We start from the raw sequence: 25,904 nt of genomic DNA, 5'->3' as shown, positions 1-25,904 counted from the left end.
ATACATTTTGGTGGAATTCAGTTTGTCACATATATAAGATGGAAAAGATGATAGCGTTACAACAAGGGAATATTCATAATGTTAAAAAAAATATGGGGACCATTGACTATTTATTCTAATGATCAGATATCATAGCACATGGGTAGTATATATGTGGGGGTGGGTTGGGGAATGTATATCATTTGGAATAGGATTGATAATAAAAAGGGGGGTATTTAATTTATCATATAAGAATATTTGATTGTAAATACAAGTGATATGTGGAAATTGTTTATATTATGTTTAATTCACTTGTTGTAAGATGCAAAAATGAATAAAGAATTATATAAAAAAACCAAACCCCCCCCCAAAAAAAACAGTTTAAAAAAAATAAATAAAAAGGAAATAATTTTTTTTAAGCCATAATCTTCTTATAACCATCACTTTATCCACAGTAAACTAAAATAATCAATACCATAAAAATTTTTATTAAAATAAATAACACCATTATGCAAATTGTAGTCCCCAATCTTATTTTCTCAAGTTAAAAAAGCCGTTTGAAAAAAGCGTGCTTTCAAATGTCTTTTAAAAATTGATATATGATTCTTCCTTTCTCAAATCTATGGGCAGACTCTTCCACAACCGTGGAGCTAAAGAGGAACATGCAAAGTCTTTAGTTGAGGCAAGACGAGCCTTCGAAATATGGGGAACAGCTACCCTATAATCATTTAAAGATCGTAATAAAAGCCTGGGAGCATAAAACAACACCAAGCTAGAAAGATAAGATGGTTGTAATGCAAACAGTGCTCCGTGTGTCAACATCAAGATCTTCAATTTGATCCTAAATTCCATTGGCAACCAGTGGAATTTCAGATACAACGGTGTCACATGATGCCAAATATATGCATGGCCATAATCTAACTCTGACAGAGAGCCAGAGAAGCAGATTGGAATCTGCAAACGAGCTACGAAGGGGAAGAACAAAGTCAGTGAGCGAGGGAAGAAGGGAAACCCAGAGGGAAGACAATGGTTTAACATGAGATGTGTCCAGTGGAGTAGTAAGGGGGGTGCGGACCGCCCTGGGTGCAAAGTTGGTGTGAGGGCGCTGGCACCTCCTCCACCCCACCATGCCACTTTCGTGCCATCCCTTCCCAGCACCCTGTACCTCTGTATTATCTTCGCTAGCGCAAGCCTGCCTGGTTCCCCTCTGAATCACTTCCGGGTCATGGGGCCAGGAAGTGACATCAGAGGGAAAGTCAACGCTGGCACGAGGAGCATGCTGCTGAAGCCGCTCATGCTGGCGGAGGTACAGGGGGGTGGGGAGGGAGAGTGCAAGTGTGGAATGGGGGTGGGAAGAAGGACGCAGGGGGCACAGGGGAGTGCCACTGCCCTTACTATGCCACTGGATGTGTTACTGGTTACATCGGTGTGCAGTAGAAACATGGGATGCATCGCTGGCGGCAGTTGTTTCATGCTGGATGCTTGGAATGTGACGCCGGTGGCTTAAGGCTGCAGCAGCCGGAGCGGTTTGGCTTTACAGTCCCCACTTGGGAAGAAGAAGGGGTAGAGTTTCTCGGAGAATGAGCCAGTGAGGGTGCGGAGGTGCTCCATTGTCCCTGCATCATAAAAGGACACCCGTCCGGCCTCATAGTCGAGGTAAACGCCGACAGTGCCACAGGCAACCTGCCCAAAAGTCCAGTAGCCGTTGTCGGGGGTGAGGACAAGCCAGCCCTCTCTGTCTACGGACTCCTGGGCCACCCCGATGTCCCAGTCTGGCCGATCCCCCACGTCCACTTCCCAGTAATGGCAGCCCGAGGAGAAGCCCTGACAGGCCAGCACGCAAGCGCAGAACGCAAAGCGCCCAGGGCTCTCCAGTCGCGGCTGAGACGTGTAGGAGTACCGGGCACTCGTCCCATCTTCTGATAGAACCAGGTATGGATTAGCCGAGAGGGGGTCGAAGGTCAGGGCGGCTCCTCCTGCGGAGAGAAAAGAGTACGTTATGGGATTAACTGGCCCTTCCGGATGGGCTTGTGTCGTTCTCACCGCAGAAAGGGTCACTCACACTCATTTGAAAGTTGTCTCCCTTTCACAAGCTTTGTGCCCCGTTTCTCGCTCGTCAGAGTTTTGGCACCAGGGCGCTGGGCGCAGAAAGGGGGAGACTCGGAGCTCTGCAGATACAACCACAGACCTGCGCACACTGAGACACCCATGAAATGCAGAGCTCCTCGCACATACAAACCCACATACAGGCCTGACTCTGCACTTGTGGAGGGACGACAAAAGTGCAAGTTAATGTGAGAATAAGGGAGGGGATGTGGTTAACCCCATCCCTGCTGCAACGGTGCAGCTGGCGGCGTTCGCTGAGGACAGAAGCAGAGTGTGCAAACTCACGCTCCGTCACACACACACAGCACTAAGTTACACACCTGGAACATAGACCCTTTCCTCTGAGCCCCTGTTTCAGTGTCTGTGACTGGCACAAGTACACGTATCTGTGTACACTTGTGTGTCTGTGAGAACTTTCATATACAAATGGATGCACGTACAGTGGCGAGGTGAGGGTGGAAGGTGCCCGGGGTGGTGGTGCCCTTCCCCCACTCTTTTCTCCACCCCATCCCTACATGCTCATTCCTCGCCCCCCCCCCCCCACTGCCACATGCGTGAGCAGCAATCCCAACCTGCTGCCGTGCCTGCATGGGCTCTCCCTCTGACATCACTTCCTAGGCGTGGGTCCAGGAAGTGAAATCAGAAGAAGAGCCAATGCAGGTGTGACAGCAGGAATATTACAGTAGAGGAGGACCACTATCAAGAGGGGCATCCACCCCCCCCCTTACGACACCACTGTGTTACATACATATAGAAGCAGACTTCATAGTCATTGAAATAGTTAATAACAAGAGGTAGAGCGTTACAATTGGTTAAAAATGTCGCAGCTAGGTTAATGGGAGTTGGCAGAATGGCACATATCACGCCAATTCTGAAGCAATTCCACTGGTTACCAGTTTCATTTTGGCTACAACAGTGTTCTTCAACCTTTTTACACATATGGACCCGCAGAAAAAAAAGAATTATTTTGTGGACCGGCATTGGTCCGCGGACCGGCGGTTGAAGAACACTGGGCTAAGTCGTGGGCCCATCTCTACCCAATCTCCACCCCAGACCCCGCCCCCAAAATAGTACTAATTGTAACACTATTTTTTCCATTCATTTTTCATAGATACACACAATATAATCTTATTAACAACACATAATGGTTAACCACAAAATTAAACTACACAAAGCACATTGACAGCAGATGTAAATTCTCAAAATTGACATAATTCAATCACTAAATTCAAAAATAAAATCATTCCCTCCCTCCATGCTATGCCTTACCTTCTGGCCTGCTCCCACCTGGCCATTTTATGCCCCCCCCCCCCCGGTGTTATCTTCAGGCCGGCTCCCTCTTCCTCACTGATGCAGTGCACAAAGCTGTGGGCAGCGGCTCCTTGCGTGTCCCGCGCCTCATCTGGAACCCAAGGCTTCCGGTCCAGGCGCAGGATGCACCTAGGAGCCACTGCCTGTGGCTTTGTGCACTGAATTAGTGAGGAAGAGGGAACTGGCTCAAAGATGACGCCGCATCGATCACACCGTGGACCGGCGGTTGAAGAACACTGTTTTGGGCCTGATGCACGTGCTGGCCCTGTGGACCGGCAGGAAATTTCTGTGGACCGGCACTGATCCACAGACCGGTGCTTGAAGAACCTTGAACCCTTTCGCCTTCCCCCCACTCAAAGGCACACAACGCAAGAAAATGTTTGACAACCTTCTGGCAACACAAGCAGCAAAAATCAACCATTCCATCTCCAATCTTATGACAATATCAGACAACTTCAAAACATTCAGAAAAGAAATCAAAACCCTGCTTTTCAAAAAATTCATCCAAATATCTTAACCCCTCCTCTTTTACCTCCAGAAGATTCACCTACCTTCAGATAACCTTCCCCCAAATTACCCACCTTAACACCTTCCAATTAAACAAATACCATCAATAGATTGTAACCTACCCTCTCTAACTGCATTCCATATGTATTTTTCATACAGTTCTTCACTGTCAGTTTAATTTCCATCCTATAAGTTCACATAGAATTTTTCTTTTTTCAACCATCTTTATTTTCTCTTCTTTATTAATTTCCAGGTACTTTAGTTAGATTGTGAGCCTTCGGGACAGTAAGGGAATTTTTTAAGTACCTTCTTACTTCTCATTTATAATCTTAATGTATATTTTCTTCAAACCGCTTAGAACCTAACGGATGTAGCGGTATATAAGATATAAATTACATTACATTACTGGGCTACAACATAAAATTGTTTCTGTGGTCCACCAGACTATCTACCATCAAACACCATTTCCCCAGACGGCTTTTCAAAACCTGGCACTTTGGGTTTCGAAAAGCCTCCTCAAATCGCACCCTAAGCATGGCACTCTAGAAGCCGAATAGATCTTTACGATCTGAAAATCAAAAGCTGTTAAATCCAGTAGTGCAGGGAAATGATGCAGACACTAGAGCGATGACTTTCTGCGTTGCTGGGGTTAAAATGTGGAATGCCCGGGCGGGCCAGTTACGACTGCGTGGAAACTGGTTTCAGTTGAAGAAGCAGTTAAAAACGCAGCATTTTTGTGAGTTATTAGAAGGTATTGGAAGAAAAGAATCTGCTTAACCACGTTTGCTATTGTAATCTTGGTTGACATTCGAAGAGAAGAAATTGTTTAATTATGTAGATTTTATGATATGGTTACTTTTTATCTTATGTATGTTTTAATTGATGTAAACTGTTTTGTGGGGTTTTTTTTTTTGTGAATGATATATAAAAAAAGTTGTAAATAGATAAGTGTCATTGTACTGTGATTTATGTTCTGCTTACCAGGATGAATTAACGACTTCATCTTCTTCCAGGCTGCGTACTGCAGGGGCCCTTTGAAGACCCCGTGGCTCAGGGGCTCCGACACTACAGACCACTCCCGGGATCCTTGATTCCACCTGAAATAACAGTGAGAAAGAGGCCCACATGTCAGCGTGGACAGACCACATGCGGCAGGAGGCAGCGCGCCTGTCGCGAGTAGGGCTTGGCTTACCTGTCCTTCAGCGCCATGAGATCCTGAGGGAACAAAGAGAGGGGAACAGTTAGAAAGGAAGAGGCGCACGGTATTCTTCATATAAAGTTATTATACCACATTTGTCTCCATTCTAAGTTTCAGACATTTTTCTCCCTCCTCTTGATCCTTGCATGGTCTCCTAGGGCCAAGATCTTCTTTTACCTTCAGTAAGATGTCCATGTCCTTTACTGACAGCTTGTCCTGGTACCACTGAATTTCCTGATCCAGTGCGGCCTTCTCCCGGTGCAGATCCTGGACTGCCTTCTGCATTTCTCCCAGAATCCTTTGCTCCTCAGCCAGGAGCTGTACCAGCAGGGCCTCCTCCTCCTCCTCCAGGAACTTCCTTAGCTTCTGGTATTCAGACAGGATGTGCTCCCTTAGCCTGGAGGCCTCCTCCTGCAGGGCCAGTAAAGGAGGAGTCATTTCACCGAGGAAGAAGATGCCTTCTTTCTCCATTGATCCCACACACATTACAACATATATTATACAAGAACAGCTATGGGAAATTAAGTTCCCCTGTAGGCAAGATGGCTGTTATCAACAAGAATTGCTGATTTACAATATGGCTTAGGGCTACCAGATTTTCTAAACGGTTAGGTTTTAAGGTTGTCATTTCCAAGTTTACCTAATTGCAACAATGTAGCGAGGGAAGGAGGTGGCTAGGACATTGCTGCGTCTTGCAACCCCCACATACCTCTTAGTAGGGGTGCCGGCACCTCTCTTTCTTCCCACCGGCAGTGAACAGCATCTCTCAACCTACCGCTTGTGCCAGCCTCAGCGCTCCTTCTGACATCACTTCCTGGACTCGTGACCAGGAAGTGATGTCAGAAGGAGCGTTAAGGCCTGCGTGAGCAGCAGGCAGGAAATGCTGCTCATGCTGGCAAAGATTGGGTTGAATGGGTTGAAAGAGGGAGAGGTGCCGTCACCCCATCATGAGAGCACCTGGCATGGTCTACCCCCTCCGCCCTCTCACTATTCAACTCCCTAATTGATTGTACTTATAGTTATGTTTGCTCATTTCACTTTTGCTATGCTGTTACTAAAATTGTACTGGCTGTAACCTTAATAAATCCCTATAAAGAAAGAAGAAAAAAAATACACAAAGCGATACCTTCAGGTTCTGGATTAGCTCCTCCTGCTGAGCGTGAGTGTCTTGGACAGACTCCCTCCTTTCTTTCAGATGACACAGGCCTTGCTGAAGTTTCTCCTGGAAATTACACAGACATATAAGATGATACGAGGGTCATTTCAGAAAGAATGCACAGATTGGCAACATTAGGGAGTGGATGATGTAATTGCAGTAAACCTTTTTTCACTTTCACTTCAGAGCTTGAAGCAACAGGACATGTGCGTAGGAGCTCTGTGGTGTACAGAGTGTGGCTATGACAAACGTGGGAAATGGAGGCTGCAGGTGTCTCGGGTACTGTGTCTGTTGACGATCAGAGACGCCTGGACAATGCAACCATGCTGAAACAAAGATTCGACGTTGAAGGTCAGGCATTGTTGAGCCTTTGAGCTGAAGCTGAAATCACAGTCCAACGAGTGGAGAGCTCCAACTTCCCCACAACCAAAAAAATTTTGACGAGCTCAATCAAAAGTCAAACAAATGATGATTTTTGCTTATGATCATGAAGGCATCATCATCACAGACAAAGTGTCACAGCAGTGTATTATTGTGATTTTTTGCAAAAAATGCGCAGAAAAATGCACAAAGCCCAACCTCGGTTGATCTTGGATGGGTCCCTCATTCTTCACGACAATGCTTGGGAATGTCGTCATTGAAAAACTGTGCGAATACGGCTGGGAGGTGTTATCTCATGCTCCCTACAGTCCAGACATAAGTCCACCAGACTTCAACCTTTTTCCAAAGTTGAAACAACCTTTGCGTGGACATCATTTTGCATCTCTGGAAGAGCTTTCTTCCGCCGGTACCCGAGCCATTTGGCAACTGAATAAAAATGGTGTCTTGGATGCAATAATGAATCTTCCTGGACATTGGGATTTGGCCATTGCAAAGCAGGGAGACTATATTGAAGGACTGTAAAGAAATACTTTGGAAAAAAACCCCAAAACATGTAAATAATTAAAAAAAAAAAAATAATAGTGTGCATTATTTATGAAATGACCCTCGTATATGAGGGTCAGCCCCCTCCCCCTTTCCAGTCCACCTCCCTCCTTCCCAATTACAACTCTTGAGTCAACACAGAACAGAACCAACATGACAGAAGACATGGAATGGCTTCTTCTTGATGAAAGACCAAAAAAGTTAGGGCTCTTTAACTTGGACATGAGTGGGAGGAGATATTACAGAGGATTATAAAATCCTATTTGCTGTCATCTACTATGAGAGTGAGGGAACATTCCATGAAACCAACATGTAATCTAATCTAGTTTTCAATTTATATACCGGGTCATCTCTCGACTCGGTTTACAAGTGGTCAAAGACCAGAATATGCATGAAAATAAAGAAGGCGTTCGGCTAGGTTCCACATGAACGACTACTTCGAAAACTTGCAAGCCATGGAATCGAAGGTGAAATACTCAAGTGGATTAAAAATTGGCTACTGGATAGGAAACAGAGAGTGGGAGTAAATGGACAATGCTCGGACTGGAAAAGTGTCACCAGTGCAGTGCCGCAGGGTTCGGTGCTTGGACCCGTGTTCTTCAACATACAGTGGTGCCTCACACAACGAACTTAATCCGTTCCAGGAGCAAGTTTGTTATGTGAAACGTTCGTTGTGTGAAACACGTTTTCCCATAAGAATACATGTAAAAGAAAATAATTCGTTCTGCAGCCCTACATTTCCCTCCCTCCACCTCACCTTATATGCAGAGTTTGCCAGCTTTCTTTTTCACCCAGCCGCACGCTTTCAAAAAGCTGTGCACGCGCAGCTGCTGAAGTTGATCAATGTTCTCCTCTCCTGCAACTTCCGGTTTCCGGTTGCGTCAGAGGAGAAGATTGAACAACAGAGCATGCGCGCATGTGCTGCTCTTTGAAAGTGTGTGGCTGGCCGAAAAAGAAAGCCGGAAAACTCGGCATCTAAGGTAAGGTGGAGGGAGATGATGGAACACTGCATTCAGACAGGAGGGTGCTGCTGTTCCCGGCTTCGGCGAGAGTAGTTCCGCCCCCCCCCGGGCCCCTCGGGCGACTTCGTTGTGTGAAACGAAGTTCGTTATAGGGAGCAAGACAAAATGTTCGTTATGCGCAGCGTTCGCTGTACGAGGCGTCCGTTATGCGAGGCACCACTGTATTTATAAACGATCTGGAAATTGGTATGACGAGTGAGGTGATTAAATTTGCAGATGATACGAAGTTATTCAGAGTAGTGAAGACACAGGAGGATTGCAAACATCTGCAAACGTGACATAAACACGCTCGAAAAATGGGCCGTGACATGGGTTTAACGTAGATAAGTGTAAGGTTATGCATGCTGGTAACAAAAATCTTATGCACAAATACAGGATGTCTGGTGTGGTACTCGGAGAGACCCCCCAGGAAAGAGACTTGGGAGTACTAGTTGACAAGTCAATGAAGCTGTCTGCGCAAATGCACGGCGGATGCGAAAAGGGTGACCAGAATGCTAGGAATGATTAAGAAGGGGATCACGAACAGATCGGAGAAGGTTATCATGCGGCTGTACTGGGCCATGGTACACCCCCACCTGGAATACTGCGTCCAGCACTGGTCGCCGTACATGAAGAAGGACACGGTACTACTCGAAAGGGTCCAGAGAAGAGCGACTAAAATGGTTAAGGGGCTGGAGGAGTTGCCATATGATGAGAGATTAGAGAAACTGGGCCTCTTCTCCCTTGAAAAGAGGAGACTGAGAGGGGACATGATCAAAACATTCAAGATAATGAAGGGAATAGACTTAGTAGATAGAGAAAGGTTGTTCACCCTCTCCAAGGTAGGGAGAACGAAGGGGCACTCTCTAAAGTTGAAAGGGGATAGATTCTGTATAAACGTAAGGAAGTTCTTCTTCACCCAGAGAGTGGTGGAAAACTGGAACGCTCTTCCGGAGGCTGTTATAGAGGGAAAACACCCTCCAGGGATTCAAGACAAAGTTGGACCGGTTCCTGTTGAACCGGAATGTATGCAGGCAGGGCTGTTCTCAGGGCATTGGTCTTTGACCCGGAGGCCACCGCGGGAGTTGACTGCTGGGACGATGAACCACTGGTCTGACCCAGCAGCGGCAAATTCTTATGTTCTTATGTTCCTAATCTGTCATCAAAATAGATCTTACAATGCTGTCAGTTAATTGGTTACATAGGTAAGCCGTTTAAATATTGTGAAAACAGTAAAGTTTTAAAGACTTTACATGTATCAGGTTAAAAAAAAAAAAAATTAAGGAAATATGGATCAATATTCAGCCAGTGAGGGTAAGGCCGGGGTAGATGGGTCCTGAGCAGGGTCATGGGTCCTCTTTTTTGTCTTCACAAATACGGTGACCCCAGTTAGCCCTGTGGGTTCTGGCACGCATAACTTGTTAGACCGCCCTGGCACTAACTGGCCAGGGCTGCAGCAGTCGGAGGGGACATTTAAATGGCACTGTCTGGCCAACTGCTACTTCATAATCCCCTCCTGACCTGCTCAGCCACTCCTGCCTGATGAAATCATTTTGACTACCAGGCCCTATTTTTTTTTTTTTGAAGTTAGCACGCAATTAAACTGTAGAATTCGTTGCCAGAGGATGCAGTCAAGGAGGTGGGCAAGTTCCCGGAGGGCCGGTCAGCTAACAATTATTAGGAAGGCCCGCAGGCCTGGGGGTTCGCTACCTCTAAGTTCCGCGACTTGGCAACAAGGGATGGAATTTTCTGATTTTTAGTTCTGCCGGGCATTTCTGAGCGGACCCAGAATTGAAGAGCTATTGTTCTGAGCCAGCACGGAACGACATATTTATTCAGAGTCTGAGTCGGTGGTGGGATTGGAACTGGCGTCTGTAGGTGTCACAGCTCTGCGTGTGAAAAAGTGTAGTTACTTACCTGTAACGTAGGTTCTCCATGTAGCTGTCTATCCTGCTGTCCACGGAGAACCTACGTTACAGGTAAGTAACTACACTTAACAGCAGGGTTAGAATTTATTACTGTATATGTCGCAGCTCTGTTATCTCACCAATAAATTGTCAGATGGGGATGGGAGGGGTGGAATTCGAACCAGGTTCTGAAGATGTCTTAGCTCTGTGCTGTCACATAGGCAGCCTCCTCTCTGTCTCACCTTTATCAGCTCTGCTGCCTCATGCAGGGGTGTCACCGTGTGGCCCTTGTGCTCCTTGGAAACCCCGCACACCACACAGAGGGGCTCCCCGTCCTCTTCGCAGAACAGCTTCAGTTTCTCTTCATGCTTGGCGCAGACCGGGGCCCCTGCGGAGACGGGCTCCACGCACAGGCTGCGCACTCGCTCGGCGATGCTGGCCAGCAGCCGGTTGCTCTTGGGTGGAAGCTGGGGGCAGGTCTCCCGGCACAGCGGGCAGGTGTAGGCGCTCCCAGCGCACTCCCAGCAGCGGGTGATGCAGGCCAGACAGAAGTTGTGCTCACACTCCAGTCTCACGGGGTCCTGGAAAAACTGCAGGCAGACGGGACAGGTTACCTCATCGCTGAGGCTCTCCACCAGCACGGCACATGACTTGGCCACCTCTCCCAGTACCTATGCAGGGAAGAAACCAATATTAACCAGTCAGCCCAAATCCCTGGGATGTTCTAGAAGACTTCCAAGGCTGTTTCCCCTCCTTCTTTCCTCACAGCTACCTGGATTTCAGTGCATGGGGGGAGGGGGGAGTCCTAGTTCCATGGCCCCCTTAGAAGTTGCATCTTTCATAACTCATAATCAGTTCATTCCTTTCTAACAGCATCTCTCCTGACTGAGCCTCACTTCATCTCCCCTGATAGCATCTCTCTTCACTGTGCCCCGTCTCCCACTCACTGCCCCTCTCCCTACCGAGTCAGACTGAGACCCTTTCACCCAGCTATCCCCTTAGGTGCTGACCTCCCGTTGACTCAGAACGAGATGCTCTGGTTCTCAGTTTCGATATTATTTATGACTGATAATTTGCTATTTTTATCGTGGGGGGAAGGTGTTTCGGTACCTGTCCTTCTCTCTCCATGTCCGTTGGCTGGGGTAGGGGGCTGGTTGATATTTTGGGGAGCTGAGACACTCCTGCTGGTGTAGCTCCAGTTGATGTATGAGCGAGCATAGGACCCCCCTATGTTGTCAACAGGAAACGTGAGTTTGTGTTTTGAGCGTGCAAGCCTGGGGCACAGATTTCAAATCCTGCTTTGAAGAGTCTTATTGGGTGGTTTTGAAACTGAGAACCACCTCTAAAGTACAAAACTGTAGTTCCACAGGAGGCTCTATATACTGTACAGCTGTGTGTGTGTTGGTGGGGGGGGAGCTAGCAAGGGGAGAATGTGTACTGTTTTTCTTTTATTTATCTGTTTATTAGGATTTAAATACCAGTTTTCAAAAAATTCACCCAAGGCAAGACAAATAAGCAAGACCTAAATAATTACAGCTGAATAAATACTCAAATAACAGTTCACGGTATGGCATTGTAACATAGTAGATGACGGCAGATAAAGACCCAAATGGTCCATCCAGTCTGCCCAACCTGATTCAATAGAAATTTTTTTCTTCTTCGTAGCTATTTCTGGGCAAGAATCCAAAGCTCTACCCGATACTGTGCTTGGGCTCCAACTGCTGAAGTCTCCAGCCCACGTCCACCCTCCCAGCCACTGAAGCCCTCCCCAGCCCATCTACCACCAAACGGCCACATACAGACACAAACCGTGCAAGTCTGCCCAATACTGGCCTTAGTTCTTTAATATTTACTATTATTTTCCCATTCTAAATCCTCTGTGTTCATCCCATATTTCTTTGAACTCCGTCACCGTTTTCTTCTCCACCACCTCTCTCGGGAGCACATTCCAGGCATCCACCACCCTCTCCGTAAAGTAGAATTTCCTAACATTCACTCCCTTGTGATATCCAAATTTGGATTACTGTAATTCTCTACTGAAAGGGATAAACCTAAAGGATATAAAACGTTTACAATTGATTCAAACTTATATCAGGTTCAAATAAATATGATCGTGTCACTCCTCTTCTACAAAAAAGCCCACTGGTTACCCGTCATATATAGAATAACATTTAAAATAGCACTTCTAACTTTCAAAACAATACAAATCCATGTCCCAGCATCTATTGACAGACTTCTTATTCCATATGACCCTCTGAGAGCTCTAAGATCCACCTCACAGCATACTCTTAATATCCCGTCCTTAAGAATAAAAGGCACTCGACGTAATACAATCTTTTCAGTAACTGCCCCCATGATTTGGAATTCTCTTCCTATATATATATACACGATCTGAACACAATTTACAGAAATTTAAAAATAGTTTAAAATGTTTCTTTTTTAAAGATGCCTACAATTGACTATTCGTTTCAAGTCCAGTTACTCTTGATTTTTTCCCGAACCATTGTTCTTTCCTTTGCTGTATCTTTTCTTAATAAATATTGTAGTTCTCCCCCCCTTTTTCCTATTGTGTCCTTGTAGATTAACAACAACAAAAAAAAAAACCCCGAAGTATGTTAAGATGTTAGACTCTGTGTACTTTTGTTAATGTTTTAATTATTATTGTACAACGCTTAGTATTTTGGATAGGCGTTTGATCAAATAATCAAATAAACTTGAAACTTGAGTCTACCACCCCTCAACCTCAAATTATGTCCTCTGGTTTTACCATTTTCCTTTCTCTGAAAAAGATTTTGTTCTATGTTAATACCCTTCAAGTATTTGAACGTCTGAATCATATCTCCCCTGTCCCTCCTTTCCTCTAAAGTATATAAGCACATAAGCAGTGCCTCTGCTGGGTCAGACCAGAGGTCCATCATGCCCAGCAGTCCACTCACGCAGCAGCCCATCAGGTCCAGGACCTGTATATTAATTCTCTATCTATACTCTTCTATCCCCTTTTCCTTCAGGAAATTATCTAATCCTTTCTTGAACCCCAATACCGTACTCTGTCCTATCACACCCTCTGGAAGCGCATTCCAGGTGTCCACCACCCTTTGGGTGAAGAAGAACTTCCTAGTATACATATTCAGGGCTTCCTGTCTCTCCTCATACGTTTTTTGGCGCAAACCTCCTATCATTTTCGTCACCCTCCTTTGGACCACTTCAAGTCTTCTTATGTCCTTTGACAGATACAGTCTCCAAAATTGAACACAATACTCCAAGTGGGGCCTCACCAACGACCTGTACAGGGGCATCAACACCTTCTATTGGTCACGTCTCTTTCTATACGGCCCAGCATCCTTCTGGCAACAACCACCGCCTTGTCGCACTGTTGTATGCTATTTACAATTTATTTATTTTAAACACTTGTAGCCCGCATATCAGCCATCATAATTAAAAGGTAACGTAACAGATTATTAAAATAACAGCATGCAATACACAACTTACACATGTGCCTTAAATAAAAAGCACTTGAATAATGGCTATGTTAATTGTATTATTCCAACCTTAATATCCGACCATATACTGTTATGATTTAATGGTAAGAAATGGGACTAGATACCAAAAATTTTTTCCATAGAGTAATAGTTAATTAAATGCAAAAGCCTCAGTCCCTCCACTCCACCGCTGTTAGGATTCTGAACCGCGGGAAGAAATTACGTGGTGATTTTCATCATTGGCTCTTGTGCATTTACCAATAGTCCAATACTAATAGCTCTAGTTTTTAAAATATATTTAAATATTCATTTTCTATTTTTCTTCAGCTATTTTATCATATATAATGTGCACTTATAGTTTGCCTAGTTGAGGCCTAGTTGAATAGGTTCAAAGGAGGCCTTAAGCTTTTGTTTAGGTCTTTGTAGACTAAATGCTCCTTGTTTGAGGCTGGTGATCTTAGCGGGACCTGTATCTGTATGTGTGTGTGTTTGTATATTTTTGTGTGTGAGGAAATAGCCCAAGTCAGGTACATAGAACTTTTTTTTTACAGTCAGTAAACAGTGCCTTTGCTTGCAAAATTGATCTCGCTTTCCAGAAATCAAGTGATCTCTTCCCAGCAGCAGGCGAATTCCCTGCCAGCTGAAGTTATTCACCCTCCCTTCTCCCTCTCTTGCTGTTCCCAGACCAGGATAAAGGAATTATCAGGGCACAAGAGTAGTTAGAAAATTCCAAATAAGTCTCTCTAGATCTGTGCCATGTTCTGAAGATCCCTATTACCAGGTTTGGGCTCCCACATCCATACCATATTTTCAGGCAGCTAAGGATGTGAAGGGATAGGTAGGGAGGGGAAGGGATTAGGCTGATGAAGCAGGTGCCCTAAATCTCTCCTCTTAGGGTTAAACTAAACTAAACCTTAGGTTTGTATACCGCACCATCTCCGCAAGCGCAGAACTCGGCACGGTTTACAGAGGTTGAGAGGAAAGGAACTACAAAGAAGGGATATAGGAGAGGGACTGAGAAGATAGAGAGGGACAGGGTGCTAGAGAACAGGAGGTGATTAGATTTTTGAAAAGAGCCAAGTTTTCAAGTGTTTGCGGAAGGATTGGAAGGAGCTAGAATTTCTGAGCGGGGATGAGAGGTTGTTCCAGAGTTCTGTGGTTCTAAAAGGGAGGGATGTTCCAAGTTTTCCTGCGCGGGATATACCTTTTATAGACGGGAAAGATAGTTTCAGTTTTTGGGAGGATCTAGTAGAGAGCGGGTTTGAGGAATTCCAAAGGAGTGGGATAACGGGAGGAAGGACGCCATGTAGGATCTTGAAGGCTATGCAGGCACATTTATAGAGGACTCTGGAGGATACTGGGAGCCAGTGAAGCTTGGAGAGGAGTGGGGAGACGTGGTCGAACTTTCCTTTTGCGAAAATAAGCTTGGCCGCGGGTTAGGTTGTCACATAGGGAGAGTTGGTGGCAGAAGTGGGATTAGAGCCTGAGTTTGCTCTATCTATGGTTTATGTTTTTTATTTATATCCCGCTTTATACAAAGCGGGTTTCCAAGAAGCTGTTGTCTCTGGAACTCCCACCTCTCTCTTTCTCAAAGACTTTTCCGATAAACTCATTGCTGATTTCAAGCAGTATTAACAAAAAAAAAAATACAAAACAAAAAGTTTGCTAAAATGTTATCACTGCAAAATCCTTGAGCTGTGTGTAATCATTAGCAAATCTGTCAGTTCATCCCACCCATCCACTGCACCCCCCCCCCTTCCCTGCTCTGCCCAGCCCCTCTGACACCTTACACAGAAAGCGCTGGCACAGAAGAGGAGACAGGGCACTCCTTTATGAGTCTGCAGCCTCTCACACAGAGCACTCTGATACCGGAGAGGAGAGAGAACATTCTCCTACAAGAGAGCCATGAAGCTCGTGCTGAGGATTCTGTGGTTCAGTCTCCTGCTGGCAGTCTCTCACCAGATCCCTCCGTAAGTGAGATCTTGTTCAACTGTCTTTGTAGGGGCACCCTTAATAACTGGGGAGAGTCCCTGAATTTCTCCTCCTGATTTATTTATTTGTAGCATAGCCTAAGTGGTTTATATTCAATTACTCGAGTATTAGGTCCCCATCGCTGCGTAGAAGCCTCTCTCACAGCTTGAGATCACAGGAGGTCCGTCTTTCTACATCGCATGTACCATTCTGGGTGAAAATTTGGGGTCCAAGGGTGAGAACTGGGGGGAGGGAGAGTGGTCGGAGGAGTTCTAGGGCAGCTTTTGCTAGGTGAACTGTCCATTTGTCCGTTTCCATAGGATACTTATAACTGCTCCTAACATCATCCATGTGGGGGTGGAAGAGACGGTCGCAGTTCAGGCCTCTGGGGGGGCCCAGGAGCAGATCACAGTGACCATGCACTTCCTAAATCAGAGGACAGACCTGAAGTGCTCCAAAGACCAGACCTTCACCCTAAACGAGGGCAACGGGTTTGTTCAGATTAAGAACCTGAAGGTATGAATCTCGCCTCTGTTTAACCCAGGTCCTCCCTTACACCCTCTACCTCTCTCCCTCCCATGTTTCCCCGTTCTCCTCTCCTCCTCATTTCCCTTTGGCCCCTCCTTCCATCTCTCACCCCCCAGGTCTTTTTTTTTTCTCTTCCCATCTCTTCCTCTTGCTATCTCTCACCACTTCTGCCTAAGTCCTTTGCTTGCCCCTTTTCTCCCTGTTTCTCATACCCTATCCATCCCCCCATGTCTCTCTTCCTTCTCTGTGTTCCCATCCTTCTTTCCCCATATCTTTCTCTGTCATTAGTTCTCCTTTCTTCCCTGACATGTCACCTAAGTCCCTTCCCCTGTCTTTCCTTCTCCCTTCTCTCTATCTCTTCCTTCTTTACCTCTCTTTCCTCTCCTCTCTTCTCTCTTGTTGTACAACGCTGCCCCCTGCTCGCCCTCCTCTCGGTTTCCCCATCTCTTGCTCCCATGTCTCCCTCCTCTGGATCTTTTGCTCCCTCTTTCTCTCTTTTCTGTATCTTCCTCTTCAACTTTCCTCTCTCCATTTCTCCCACCCCTCCTTCTGTGATCTTTTTCAACCCTCTTTTCCTCTTTCAACTCTCTCCAGTCTTCCTCTTATATCTCCCCTGCAATCTCTCTCATTCTGTCTGTCTCTTTTTCCGCAATTCCTTTCTCTCTCCTTTCTCTTTGGGTTTCTCCTTTCCACCTATCATTTATTCCTCATTCTCTCCTTCCCTCTCCCTCACCCAACACAACTGCTGTTTCCCCATTCTCCTCCTTCTTTAGGCTCTTGCTTCCTTAGCAAATCAGGTAAAAAATAAAGTTTGAACAAGTTCCTGGAGGAAAAGTCCATAGTTTGCTGTTGAAGCAGACATGAGGGAAGCCACTGCTTGCCCTGGATCAGTAGCATGGAATTCTGCATGGAATGTTGCTATTTGGAGTTCCGGAATCTTGCTTACTCTTCTAGATTCTGGAATGTTGGTACTCTTCGAGATTCTGGAATGTAGCTACTCTTCGAGATTCTGGAATGTTGCCACTATTTGGGTTTCTGCTAGGTACTTGTAACCTGGATTGGCCACCGGGCTAGATGGACCACTGGTCTGACCCAGTATGGCTTTTATGTTCTTATTCCTTCCCTAAACAACCTCAAGTCTCCATCTCTCTTCCCCACTCAGCCTCTTCCTCTACAATCTCTCCACTTCTCTCCTCCCACCCCCTTTTTGTACCCAAGCTTGTTTTTCATGAGAAGATCATGCTTCAAACACCTGCGTGTGGACACTGACATGCATGCGCTCTCCCCCTGGCAGGTAACCCCGGCCGAAATGAAGCAGTGTGGCATCGAACAGCTGAAGACCACCAAGTATGTACAGCTGGTGGCCAACAGCCCTTCCCTACCCGGAGGAAAACGGCTGTTCCCTATCCTGCTGTCCACCCGCAGGGGCTATCTCTTCATCCAGACGGACAAGAGCATCTACACGCCCAGCCAGAAGGGTAAGATACAGGGCTGTCTCCGGTGATCCGGGGCCTCATTTTACCCCAATGCTGGATTAGCCAGCTGTGTATGACGGGGCGTCAGATGGAACCCCCTTCTGGGGGCTACGTGTCTGCCCACATCTCTACCCCAAAGGTAAGAAAGACCCTGCTGAACATTAAAGGCAGTTACACTCACCTTGGGATAAATTTAAGTAAGATCACCTAAAGTTAAGGCCAAATATTTGGTCAGCTCTAAGTCCAGCTCCTCAATTTATCCAATGGAATGGCTCATCCATTCCATCACCATTGATGTATCATGGGTTTTTACCCCCTTCTACCTCTGTCCCTGCTCCACTCAGGTCTTAACTCTCATTGGTTTGATTCCTTTTCAGCACTATATCGGGTTTTTGTCCTGGATCACATGATGCGTCCCTCCAGTGAACCTGTCACTATCCGCATCTTTGTGAGTACTAACCATCGCTTCCTCCCTTGGCCTCTTATTACCAGTTTTCTGTTGTTGACGCCTCCATTTCGGTCAGACCCCTTACTGTCCCCTCTGCATGATATGTCAGAACAATTAATGTAGCTGGTTCAAAAAGGTTTGGGCAAGTTCCTGGAAGAAATGTCCACAAACCAGGTACACCTGGGGAAAGTCGCTGTTTATTCTTGGGGTTGGTAGTTTTTGGCATCCTGCCAGGTACTTGTGACCTGGTTTGGCCATGGTTGGAAGTAGGATACTGGACTAGATCAGGGGTCCGGTCCTCGAGAGCCAGAGCCAGGTCAGGTTTTCAGGATATCCAAAATGAATACGTACGAGATGGATTTGCATGCACTGCCTCCTTGAAATGCAAATCTATCTCATGCATTTTTATTGTGGATATCCTGAAAACCTGACCTGGCTCCGGCTCTTGAGGACCGGAATTGCCTACCCCTGGGCTAGATCAATCTTTGGTCTGATCCAGTATGGTACATCTTGCGTTTCTCCAGGAAGTGACTGCTCATTGGCTGCCTGTGATGACATCACTGAGTTCAGAGGAGTATTTCTTTACTTAACCATATTTAATATGTGCCCAGTTGTCCGAGGACATACTAGGCAAGCCACAATATTTCGGAGCAGGTGGAAGCTAGCATTTTTCTTGCCAGCAACAGCAGTCTCTGGTGGCCACAGTGTGTCTCGCTTCTGCAGGCTTTCCCCTTTCTCGACAGCAGCCTTCGTCACCCATCACCAGGACTTCAGCTTCTCCGGCATCAATTTCCCTCCCCTGCAAAGCAATCATTTCCACCAATCTCTCTCTCTCGCTTCCCTCATATCTGTGTTACTGTCTCACCAATCAAAATACTTAAGAATTCAATAACTGATTAAATCTTCATTAAAAAACACTTTCCTAAAATAAGATATAATCTATTGTGTTTTATATATGTGAGTGCTCAGTTTCAAACATCATTCAAACACAGCAGTGTTATGAAAAAATGATGTTATATCCAGGCATCATCGCAACCTCCTACCTACCTCACATGGTTAACTAGAAAAAGAGAGGATGTTAATCTGAAAAATAATATTTTCAAATAATTATCGTGTGAAGGAGGTACTTAGCTCAAACATTAAGTTCCAGATCTTCTTGTAGTCTGGGGTGCGCTGAGCTAGGAGTGTTCAAGTCTATACAACCATGCTGGTTTGAACTCAAATTGTGTCATTTCCAGTGTTCTCATTCAAAATGTGCTCCAAAAGAAATGGCTGTGCTCTTGAATAAATCAATACCAATAAAAAAAATCAATCCGCACTATTACTTCCTCTACACCAGTGGTCTCAAACTTGTGGCCCGGGGGCCACATGAGGCCCGGCAGGTACTATTTTGAGGCCCTCGGTATGTTTATCATAATCACTAAAACAGTTTCTTGATCCTATGTCTCTTTAGCTATAAATGACAATATTATTATTAAGACTTAGCCAAAAGGAAAGATTTATAAACTACAAAGTGTTTTACCTCATGCAAAATAGTCATTTCTTTAATAAGACAAACTATTTTTTTCTGAGGCCCTCCAAGTACCTACAAATCCAAAATGTGGCCCTGCAAAGGGTTTGAGTTTGAGATCACTGCTCTACACCGATCGTGTTTCACGTGGGCTGCTTCATCAGGAGGAAGATTAGCGATTAAGCTATAAATAAAAATCAAAATACAAAACTACGTGAATAATATTCAACATTTTAAATATACCTGAACCAAAAATTTGTTTTGTTTTTGACTGTCTCACCAATGTCAGCCTGTCCTGGTTTTGCCCTGTTGCCTGTAGGAATTTCAGTTCCGATTACTATAAGGAAAATGAGACAAAGCCAAAACTAGATTAACGTATTCTGGTTAACTTGGGTTAAGTGGAAACTTTACCTCTTGCCTTCTTACTCCAGTCATGAGCAAAGTGATATCATCATTAGTGGGGCATCATGGGAGTTTCAGGCTTCTTAAGAAAAATCAAGATGGCCGTTCTATAATCTCAGAAGCCAAGATGGCTGTCTTTCTGTTTTTGGCATATTTTTGTCAAATGACCTTGCAGAAAAGTATCTGAATCTCTAGTCCCCTCCTAGATCAGAAGGGGAAAATATTGTTTTCAGGTTTAGAGTTTGCAACACTTTCTCCTTAAGCATGCTTACTTGTCAGTCTCTCTTCTTCCTTCCCAGAATGCTCAAGGTGTCCAGGTGTTTACCAAGGAGCAGGTGGTCAGAAACTCCATCATAAACCAGGAAATTATCATCCCAGACATTTCAGAGTGAGTATCAAGTCTCTGAGCAGGTGGAGAGCCTTATGGGTAGGTTTTGCTTCTCAGAATAAGCGCTGACTAGTTGAAAGTCACCCACTGTTGGAAGTCAGTAGCACAAGCAAATAATACATCGAAAACCAATATAGCAAACTGATTCAATGTGGCCATGTTTCGCCTAAAAAGGTAGCATCAAGGGTCAAATCATTAAAACAAAACAAATCCAGATTTCAAAACGAGATAAACCAAAGTCTTACGATCAATCACAATTATAGCTGGCAAACATTTAAAGCATAATTATATAATAAAACATATAAAAACTGCATAAAAATATAAACAATACAAATACATTTTTCACAATGTGTAAACGCTCAAATAAACTTTCTTTTCTGTCAGTTTTCTGTTGTCACTGCTACCAACTCTAGCTTTGATACTGACTTGTTCCTTACCATTTACTACTACTGTTGTTTATTATAAAATAGACAGTCCCTGCTCAGAAGAGCTTACAATCTAATTTAGATTTCAGGGTTGGGGAGATTATAGTGGGTCTGGGTATCTGACAGTAGTGAGGAGGAGTTAAGAGTTGAAGGCAGTTTCAAACAAGTGGACCTTTAGCTTGGATTTGAACCCTGCCAGGGACGGAACATGACGTATTGATTCAGGCAGCCTGTTCCAGGCATACGGTGCCGCAAGAACGAAGGGACGGAATCTGGAGTTGGTGGTGGAAGAGAAGGGAACAGATAAGAGGGGCTTGCCCGATGAATGGAGGTCACGGGGAGGATCATAGGGGGTGATAAGTGAAGAGAGATATCGGGGGGGGGGGCTTCAGAGCGAATGCTCTTGTAAGTCAGCAAGAGGAGTTTATTTAGAAACGGACGGGGAGCCAATGAAGTGTCAAATAACATGAAAAAATACAAAACTGACTTTTATACCGCAATTACCGCTAAATTCAACGCGGTTCGCAAAAAGTTATAAATACAGACTTTTCGGCATTGGCCAGGAAATGGTCGGCAGATTTGCAGGTGCCCATAGCTGCGGATATGATACGTAGAGGACTTTGCTTGGGAAAAGCTTTGCGCTTCTCATCAGTGGAGCAAGAGCGCAATTATAAGTTTCTTTTGAGAGCATTCTACACTCCCAAGAGAGCGCATATAATGGGACTTACCACGGATCATGGATGTGGCAAGTGTAAACAACCTCAGGCATCTTTTGGCCATATGTTCTGGACTTGCCCATTGGTGTCTTCTTTTTGGATAAAATTGATAACTACAGTGGCTCAGATTTGGGGCTGCACCTGGAGACTTCATCCGAGCTTCCTCATTACATTACAGATTCGATTTCATCCTCCCAGACCGGGCTGTGCGGCTTTTCTTAAGAGAACTATACATCTGGGGAGGAAATGTGTACTGTTACAGTGGCTTTCGCCGCAGCCCCCAACTATTCAACAGTGGAGAGCGCTAATGTTACAGCAAATGTTGCTAGAACGTAGAGATATAGTGGACATGTCTGCTAAGTCCGGCAGACTCTTTCGTCAATGTTGGTATTCTTTTAGTTTGACTTTTACGTCTTTTGTTCAACGACAGCTCTGGGATGTTTAAGAACCTATTTGTTCTCTATTATTTATGTCTCTCTTTAGGACCCTGTTTTCGCCGCTGCTGCCCGGGTGGGGTGGGTGGGGGGGATGGGGGGGTTTGGGATTAGAGTCTGTATAAAAACAACAGTTTAGATTCTTTTGTACGTTTTCTGTATTTTACTGGTTAATAAAAATGATTTCACATAAAAGTTATGAATACAAAAAGATGAGAAGAGAGGCAAAGCATGCCTGATTTTCAAAGTGTTCAGTAAAAAGATCCGTTTTGAAAACAAGTCGAAATTGTAGATAAGAGTTAGTCGCCATAATTAAGAAATTCAAATCCTGATCCCATTGTGCTGCTTGAAAGGACATTCTGGCATTCTTTTCGGTTGTGATTTTAATTATTTGTTTCAAATTGTGAACCGCTCTCTTATCTTTTGAAGGAAGTGCAGTGTATCAGGCTAACAAACCATAAACCATAATAGGGCTTAACGAATATATCAACACGATAGAAACCTCCTTATTATAAAAAAAAAAAAATAGTCAGGGCTTCTTTTACTAAGGTGCGCTAAGCGTTTTAGTGCATGCCAAAATATTAGTGCGCGCTAATCTTAGTCTCTGGACACGTTAGCGGTTAGCGCACTAAAATGCTGCTTTCCAATCATTTTCAGCGGCACCTAACCAGTTAAAGCGCCGCTGAAAATGACCAGTTAGCATCCCTGCGCAAGCTGGCAATATCGGGGGCGTTCCGGGGCGTTTCGGGGGCAGAGTCTGGCTCCCTCCCGATCTTCAGAGCTGTTCAGAGATATTCAGGGCCAGTGCTAGCAGTCCTATCTGTGGGCCCCCTTTTACAAAGCTGCGGCAGCGAGGCCGCCTCGGTAAATGCGCCAAAGCCCGTAGGAATTGAACGGGCTTTGGGGCGGTTACCGCGGCAACATCGCTACCATGGCTTTGCAAAGGGGCCCTGTATGCGCTAACACAAGGCCGGTTAGCTTCGAATATCTAGTTAACTTAGGGTTATCGGATTTCCTCATTAAAAAAAAAGATTACATGTGGCCCCGCCCCATTTCATCCCAGCCCTGCCCCCACATGAACCACATCCCTTCTTCCCTGAGCTCGAGGCCCTTGTCTGGAGGGCCTCCGAGCATGCGTGGATGTGATATCCGTGTATCCAGATGCAGCCTCGAGCTTGGGCCCTTCCAAAACCTGGACTGCCGGGTTTTGAAATCCATCTGGGCACCCGGACAGTTCTCTAAAGAGAGACCATGCCCAGGTTTCCCCAGACATTTGGTAATCCTAAGTTAACATAACATACCATGAATTCTTATATACCACAACTACCCTACTGTTCTTTGCGGTTTACAAATCAAGAAACACTAACGGTATAGCAGATCATAAAGATTTAGTCAAGGTATTTACCAAAGAGATACGTTTTGAATATTTTTCTGAAGGCTGAATAGGAGGTGAAAAAGGATATTTAAGTACTAACTTGTTTTTCCTACAGAGCGGCTCGATATGCCAACAGTTTACCCAAAAATCATTTATAAACACATCCCTTTACTGATGGAAAAATCAAAGAAGCATACAATCCGTAGATGTTTCCTGTTTACAAATTTGAAATGATCATAAACATAACTTGGCAGTAGTCCATTCAAAACTGTAAAACACATACAACCAAATTTGAAAACTACTCTAGCCTCCGCAGCCAGCCAACGTAATCTATGATAATACACTTCCCCCTCCGTATTTGCGAATTCCATATCTACGGATTCGGTTATTCGCGATTTTTGACCAGAAAATTTTTTTTTTCATTTTCCAGGCTATTTTAAGCCCTGTAAGCCCCCCCCTTAAGCCTTACCTGGTGGTCTAGTGGGTTTTCAGGCAGGAACGATCTTCCCATGCTCCTGCCCCAAGCAGATCGCTCACAGGAAATGGCTCGAGAGACCATGGGAGCTCAAGGCAGCCATTTCCTGTGAGCAATCTGCATGGGGCAGGAGCGTGGGAAGATCGCTCCTACCTGAAAATCTGCTAGATCACCTGGTAAGGCTTAAGAGGGGGGGGGACTTACAGGTCTAAAAATAGCTGGGGGATAAGGGCAGAACCAGCTCGAATATTATTCACGGTTTTTCCATATTTGCGGGCCGGCTCTGCCCCTAACTCCCGGTGAATACGGAGGGGGAAGAGTATTGCGATATGTGATCAGTTCATTTCAATCCAAAAATCAACCTTACCGCAGTGTTTTAAATGGCTTGCAACCTTCAAGTTTCAAGTTTTTATTAAAATTTGATATGCACGCATTGTCAAATATTTCAAAGCGTATTACAAATTTTAAAATGGGGGAAAAACAATATAGTACATTAATACAAAATAATATATACATACAAAATTCAATACAGGTCCAAAAGGAGAAGGGGATGAACTAGAAGAATTAAAGCAAAGAGAGAACATATATGGGTAACACATTAGGGGGGGGGGCAAAAATTGAAAAGAAATAAAAAAGGGGGGAAGATAGAAAATTGAATCCTGCAAATGAAGACTGATTAGAAATTGGAAAGTAAAATATAAAATTTTAAACATCGAATGATCATCTTGTCTGTATCTCAAAGGCATCCTTATAAAGAAAACTTTTTAGAGAGCCTTCAAATTTTTCTAATGATGTTTCTCCACGCAAATAACTTGGCAAAGTATTCCAAAGCTGAGGAGCTATGACTGAAAAAATAGTAGCCCTCCTTGTGCCAATAACTTTTAGGGAGGGAATAGTGAGAAGATGTTGCTCTGTTGATCTTATGTTTTGCTTAGAGATCGAAAGATAAAGAATATTGCAATAATCCAGTGAACTCAAGATGAGAGACTGTACCAACCATCGAAACGAAACCAAAATCAAAATATGATTTTATCGTTCTCAAGTTCCATAAAAGGTGAAAATCAAAAGATAGTTTGCGGTCAAGGTAAATTCCCAACATTTTTATAGTCGGCAAGATAGCATAAGTTTTACCATTCAAATTTAACCAGGCATGCACCACAGATATTCAGTCCTGGCAGTGGACATTAACAACGATGTTCACCATCAGCTGAATATCAACAATCTTAGGATCAAACACTTAAATTTAACCAGATCTGTATATAGGTCACAATTTCTCCTATTCACTTTTAGACCTAGTTTTTATTTAAAATATTTTTAATTACTCTCCTGATGTTGTTTCTTCTTAAATGTTTTTCTATTTTCTTAAACAATTGTAATTCACCCCCTTTCCTTATGTATCACTATTTAATTATGTATATTGACAGTATGTTTGTTGGTATAAATTGTTTTATTTTGTCCCCCCAAATTATTATTGTTATACGCATTGAAAATATTTGATATTGCGTTTACATCAAAATTTTAATGAAACTTGATATTATATCCACCATCTGGACTTCAAGGATTTACTGATAGAACAAAACCTGCTCAAAGGTCACAAGAAAATACTGTATAAGTTGCAACATTTGTTATCCAATGCAAACAACCCATTAAGATATATATGTCCTCTGGTAAGATCTTTCGGACCTGATAATTGTGCTTTGCTTGTGGTGTGGATTTTGGATTTTAGACCGGAGCCTCTTTCCTTTGGTGTCCCTCAATCGTTATTGCTGACTACATCTCTTCTCTCATTCTTAGCTGACTCTGTTCGTCTTGTCTGCTCCCTCTCCTATAGGCCTGGCATCTGGCGAATCACTGCCCAATTTACTTCGGCCCCCGAGTCCAACTCCTCTGCTGAGTTTGAAGTGAGGAAATATTGTGAGTAACTAGCTCGGTGGCCAAGCAGGTTGAAAAGGCGACGGTGAAAGCTCGAAGGATGTTTGGGTGCATAGGGAGAAGGAGGTATCGACCTAATTTAGAATATTGTGTACAGTTCTGGAGGCTGTGAAAAGGATTAGGTCCCAATTACTGCCCCACACTCTCTGTCATTCACAAGTCAGATGCATCTGGGGACAATATCTTAGAGACAACAAACTATCTCCCAAACATGTCCAGTTTATTTAATGTTCTGCAACTCTTTTTATATCATTTTA

The 25,904-nt window shown here is 44.5% G+C and overlaps 2 protein-coding genes across 2 annotated transcripts in view; one reads left to right on the top strand and one right to left on the bottom strand.

The window, feature by feature from the left end:
* Window positions 1-1,482: 1,482 nt before the first annotated feature.
* LOC117346333 (nuclear factor 7, brain-like) lies at window positions 1,483-11,307 on the bottom strand. Its single transcript, XM_033915729.1, has 8 exons — window positions 11,200-11,307; window positions 10,332-10,760; window positions 10,100-10,150; window positions 6,228-6,323; window positions 5,279-5,512; window positions 5,096-5,118; window positions 4,885-5,000; window positions 1,483-1,955 (listed from the first exon to the last, which is right to left on the bottom strand). The coding sequence occupies exons 1-8, from the start codon at window positions 11,305-11,307 to the stop codon at window positions 1,483-1,485; spliced, it is 1,530 nt and encodes a 509-aa protein (XP_033771620.1).
* Window positions 11,308-15,375: 4,068 nt separating this feature from the next.
* The window catches only part of LOC117346863 (complement C4-like), a 55,029-nt gene continuing 44,500 nt past the window's right edge, over window positions 15,376-25,904 (top strand). The window contains exons 1-6 of the mRNA XM_033917032.1: window positions 15,376-15,538; window positions 15,860-16,055; window positions 17,362-17,545; window positions 17,920-17,990; window positions 20,202-20,290; window positions 25,547-25,629. Coding sequence (XP_033772923.1) covers window positions 15,474-15,538; window positions 15,860-16,055; window positions 17,362-17,545; window positions 17,920-17,990; window positions 20,202-20,290; window positions 25,547-25,629 — 688 coding nt within the window. The 5' untranslated portion in view covers window positions 15,376-15,473. The remainder of the gene's footprint in view (window positions 15,539-15,859; window positions 16,056-17,361; window positions 17,546-17,919; window positions 17,991-20,201; window positions 20,291-25,546; window positions 25,630-25,904) is intronic.

This window comes from Geotrypetes seraphini, chromosome 12 (genome assembly GCF_902459505.1).
Source record: "Geotrypetes seraphini chromosome 12, aGeoSer1.1, whole genome shotgun sequence".
NCBI classification, from domain to species: domain Eukaryota; kingdom Metazoa; phylum Chordata; class Amphibia; order Gymnophiona; family Dermophiidae; genus Geotrypetes; species Geotrypetes seraphini.
The sequence above is the reverse complement of the archived record's forward strand: the minus strand, read 5'-3'. Positions and strand labels throughout refer to the sequence as shown.

What these genes read in the sequence shown, in the direction of transcription:
- LOC117346333 (XM_033915729.1), bottom strand. Translation starts at nt 11,307, where the DNA reads ATGCTCGCTCATACATCAACTGGAGCTACACCAGCAGGAGTGTCTCAG. An exon ending in AGGCAGCAGAGCTGATAAAG is followed by an intron (nt 10,151 to 10,331) that starts GTGAGACAGAGA and finishes CCTGTAACGTAG; the next exon opens with GTTCTCCGTGGACAGCAGGA. An exon ending in CTCATGGCGCTGAAGGACAG is followed by an intron (nt 5,001 to 5,095) that starts GTAAGCCAAGCC and finishes CTGTTATTTCAG; the next exon opens with GTGGAATCAAGGATCCCGGG.